Genomic DNA, 4493 nt, shown 5'->3' with positions numbered 1-4493 from the left:
AAAAAGCACAAAGTGAAAACACTGCAGAATTTAGGCCAGCAACATTAGAGTATCAATATCATAAAATATCAATAAATAGATGACCAAAGTCAAGATTTTTATGGGTTTTGATTAGTAAATACTAATGGGTAGATGAAAATACCTAGGTATTTCATAATTATAACACATCTGACTTTTAAAGTTCAGGGAAGACAAAACTTAGCAAAAACGTAAATAGCATGAAAGATTACAGTGTACACTCCTCTGACCTGCCTTCTGCTTCCTCCAATTGATTGAAAACACAAGGAAGAAATCATTCAGAGGCTCCTTGGCAGATCTTGACAACTTTGATTTTTATCTTACAAAAATTTTGTCTTACTAAGATGTGCTGAGGGCCAAACTAGACCACACAGTTCCCAGCACAGCTGACAGAGGATGCGGTGGGATGATATGATGAGCACCACTAGGCTCAGCCATTCCCACAGCGTCAGTGAAGCAAGGAACCCCCTGCGTTCATGCCTAAGCTGGCTACCCAACCTGGCCCTCTGGGGACACCCAACAGGGTCAATTATTTCAAGTTTCTAACGACACAAATAAATGTCCTTAGAACGATGTAATATATGAAACCAGCACAAGATGGCAGTATCATAAAAACCCACCTCTAGGTGGCAGTGTCACACAAGATTTCCCCACCTAGATCATGTAAGAATCTACCACCAGAGGGCAGTGTCACTCGGGAATTTATCGGCAGTGTCATATAAGTATCTGCCACCAGATGGCAGTGTTATATAAGAATTCATCACCAATGTCATATACGAATGTGCCACAAGATGGCAGTGTAACACAAGAAATCATCACGAATACAAGAAATCATCACGAATCACATGTAAGACTCCACCACCAGATGGTAGTGTCTACACATGTAAGGAGATACTTTCCAATCTAAGAAGTTTGAACTATTATAGCACCTGCCATAGAAAGTGAAGGAAAAATAAAGAAATCAGGATATGAAACTAAATCAGCCCTTCTCCCTCCCACTCTGCCTCTCCTCGGACCCAAAGGGGCCCTTGGGCCTTGTGCAGATTTTATGCCTAACCTGACTGAATTCTGGAATCTCAATCCCTTAAGGAGAAGATGGTAGGGGGAGAGGAGGGAGACTAAGAAAAAAGTCCTGATTGGATATTTCTTTTTTGACTGAATGGAATAAACATGGAGCGATGAAGCTGTGGTTATAAAGAAGAACATAGTGAATGAAGGTTACCTGCACATGTGGACTTCAGAAACAAGGTATCTGGGGATACCAAAGTGTGTTTGTAAACACAGGGGCAGACACAAAAATAACAGATGCCAAAAAGCCACGGGGCAGTCTCAGAACATGATGGCCTCTCGTTATGCACATAAGAGTCAACAGACTACTATTTTATAGAGATGATCAACCTATCTATGATCTACCGATCCATCTATCTCTTGGGTAACAGAATGGTGCTGAATGGAAGGGGTCACAAAGGTTACTGCATTCAAGGGTGGAAAAGGTGAGACTCAGTCCAGGGATGTGTTCAAGGTCACACAGCTAGGAGTGGACAGGGCAGGAACAAAATCTTGGCCTTCCAGGTTCTACACTGAAGCAGTTTCCACTACACCACACTGGTTCTGCTCTCTAGTTGCCTCAGCCCTCTTGACATTTAAGGATGGAACATTCTCTTGGGGGTTGAGGGGGCCTGTCCTGTGTGTGGTAGGGTGCTTAGCAGCATCCCTGGCTTCCACTTGCTAGATGCCAGGGCATCTTTCACCCCCTGGTTGTGATAATCAAAAATGTCTACAGACATTGCCAAGTGTCCCCCAGGAGCAGGAGGCAAAAACACCCCTGGCTGAGATCCACTCTGCTGCACGAATTATCTAGTGTTTGTCTAAATAGAACGTTGAAAACATTTTTGCTGTGCAAATAACTCAATTAAACGGGCTGAACTTCATCCTTAAAACCAAAGGAAGATCAAGTTGCCACAGGCTGGCTCAGGAAAGCATATGGGGGTCAATATTCCCTTCAATAGCAGTTTGATTTTCTAAGCAGGCTCCAAGCTGAAAGACCCTGGCTCCAGGGAGGAGTTGAACTAACACCAACTGCATGGATGAGGCTCCACAGACCTCATGTTTCTTGATTTGAAGAACCACCTGAGAAACCAATTCAGCAGAAATGACTGATATTTATAGGCATGTCTTTTGAAATTACACAATTATTTTCACTTCCACATTTGATAGAATTACATTCTTGAAAACTATGAGAACTATAAAAGATAAAGAGATGATGTTGATGCCACAAAAGAAGTCAAGATTTCCACTGGCTGCAGCCAGACAGCAGCTGGTGTAGTGATCTATGGCAGACACACACTGCAAAGGTCATGAACGCCCTGGTCCATCTCTAGAAGCCTCTGAATGTAGAAGAGTGTGTGCTTCTTACCCTGGTTTTCAACAATTACTTTTTGAAAACAAGCCAAATACCTAGGAAAGACAACTTTGTCAATTTCAATGATCTTTCCCCAACACAGACCAGAAAGAGCAGGTGTGTGCTCTTCCTGATCCCATCAATATTCTTAAACATAAAGCTCACCATGGACCTGGAAAGCCAGCCGCCCTCACTCTGGCCCCCATGGTTTTCTCCCTGCAGGTAACCCTCTCCCCACAGGAGGCTTCGTCCACACTTACTTCCGCCCACAGGAGCACTGGCTGGTGGGGGTCCTCGCTCCTGTGGCCCTTCCCCGTCTCCAGCGACCCCATGTGGCTGAAGGGCCGCCATGCCCGGCAAGTCTTCGTCCCCCAAAGCTGAGGCATGTGCCCGCAGTCTGTCCAGGGCACCCAGGCCTGGCCCCTCACAGCTGTCCACCAGCTGCGCCAGTGGCGAGTCCCGTGAGGCAGGGAGGAAGGGTGTGTCCAGGGGCGAGCTTGGGGGTGACAGTGAGGACAGGGAGGAGCGGGAAGACAGCGACGCCAGGGACTGGGGCGTGTCCAGGGACCGCCTCTGCTTGTGGAAGCCCGAGGGGCCTGGGGGCTCTGAAAAAGGGGCATCTCGCCCCAGCGAGTCAAAGGGAATGAGGTCGAAGCGTAGAAGTTGGCTGCCCTCAGTGTCGGGCTTCTCGTACTGTGGGAGGCCGTAGATGTCAGTGAAGCTGATTGAGCTCAGGGAGCCCCGGCTGGAGGCCAGAGACCCGCGGCTGGAGGCCAGGGACCCGCGGCTGCTCCCCGAGGACACCGTCAGGGTGCTGGCACACAGGCTGAAATGAGACAGCATGGCCATCTGAGATGGCAAGGCAGCCACCCCCTGCTCACCCTGTGAGTACGGAAAGGGTGGCAGAGAGCAGTAGGCAACAGCAGATCCCGTGCCCAAGTCACAGTCCCAGTCCCAGCTGGAATGCATACTAGCCAGGTACACCTGGTCAAGCCATTCACCCCCTTGGGACTCCCACAGGCTCACTAGGGCTGGGATGAGAACAGTTCCCACCTCGGGCATGGTTAGGACGAATAACTGTGAGAATGACACATCTAAGGCCCTTGACATTGTGCTCTACCATACAGTGAGGGCTGAAGAACATGCACAGGGCCATTCTGGAGCAGCCAAATCTTACTATCTTAAAAATATTCATATCTTTTAAAAATAAAATAGAATAAAAATGGGCACATGTATAGATGTATACTTCTGAAGCTGTTAATCAGATTACAAAATCCTTGAATACATTTGATTTCAGGCCTCTTATTTAACCTGAAGCCAAATTTGGTTCTCTCCATATTCCTTGAGTCACACAGTAGCATGTGAAAAATATAATGTATCCACTCTTCTATCCTGTGCTAACAACACTTCAGGCTAAGCTCCAGTGGGAGAAAAATAAGCTCAGAGAAAAGTTCCTATACCAGTCATTGGAACACAATGATCAAATACAGTTTTCTCTTTGAAAAGAACCTACCTTTTTAACTGGGACTGCAGATAGGATGTCAGGCGGGTGGCTTCTTCCAGCTGCATGAGTAGACAATTTCTTTTTTCCTGAAGCAGAATCCTATAGGTAACGAAACAGTCAATGAGTACATTTGAAAGACAGGGAGTATATTTTCATAACAAGACACTACACTATCAATTCCCCCCAGCTGAATTAGGTTGCAATGATCACCCATTCTAAAAGCACCCAATTCACAGGTGACAAGATCACAGAGACTGCTTTTGTCCCATTTGAAAAATACATCCCAGGCACCCTGAGCAGTGCCTGCCACTCTGTGGAAGCTCCAGGCACAGTGCACAGGGGAGGGGATGCATGAGAGGATGAGTGGGTGCAGGGATGGGTCAATGTGTGGGTAGGTGGCTGGGTGAACAACAGGTAGACAAATGGGTGGGCAGCTAGATGGGTGGGTGGCTGGGTAGGTGGCTGGATGAGCGGGTGGCTGGTTGGGTGGCTGGCGGGGTAGGTGAATGGCTAGATGTTTGGCTAGATGGGCGGGTGGGTGGGGGGGGGGGGGGGGGGGTGGGGGGAGGG

At 47.7% G+C, this 4493-nt stretch overlaps 1 protein-coding gene across 2 annotated transcripts in view; it reads right to left on the bottom strand.

Moving 5' to 3' along the window:
- WWC3 (WWC family member 3) overlaps positions 1–4493 on the bottom strand; it is a 130646-nt gene that overhangs the window by 21810 nt on the left and 104343 nt on the right. For both annotated transcript variants that reach the window (XM_017509917.2, XM_017509919.2), the window contains exons 10-11: positions 3933–4022; positions 2680–3245 (exon numbers count right to left, since the gene is read on the bottom strand). In XM_017509917.2, coding sequence (XP_017365406.1) covers positions 2680–3245; positions 3933–4022 — 656 coding nt within the window. The remainder of the gene's footprint in view (positions 1–2679; positions 3246–3932; positions 4023–4493) is intronic.

This window comes from Cebus imitator, unplaced genomic scaffold, assembly GCF_001604975.1.
Source record: "Cebus imitator isolate Cc_AM_T3 unplaced genomic scaffold, Cebus_imitator-1.0 Scaffold426, whole genome shotgun sequence".
Lineage (NCBI taxonomy): Eukaryota > Metazoa > Chordata > Mammalia > Primates > Cebidae > Cebus > Cebus imitator.
The sequence above is the reverse complement of the archived record's forward strand: the minus strand, read 5'-3'. Positions and strand labels throughout refer to the sequence as shown.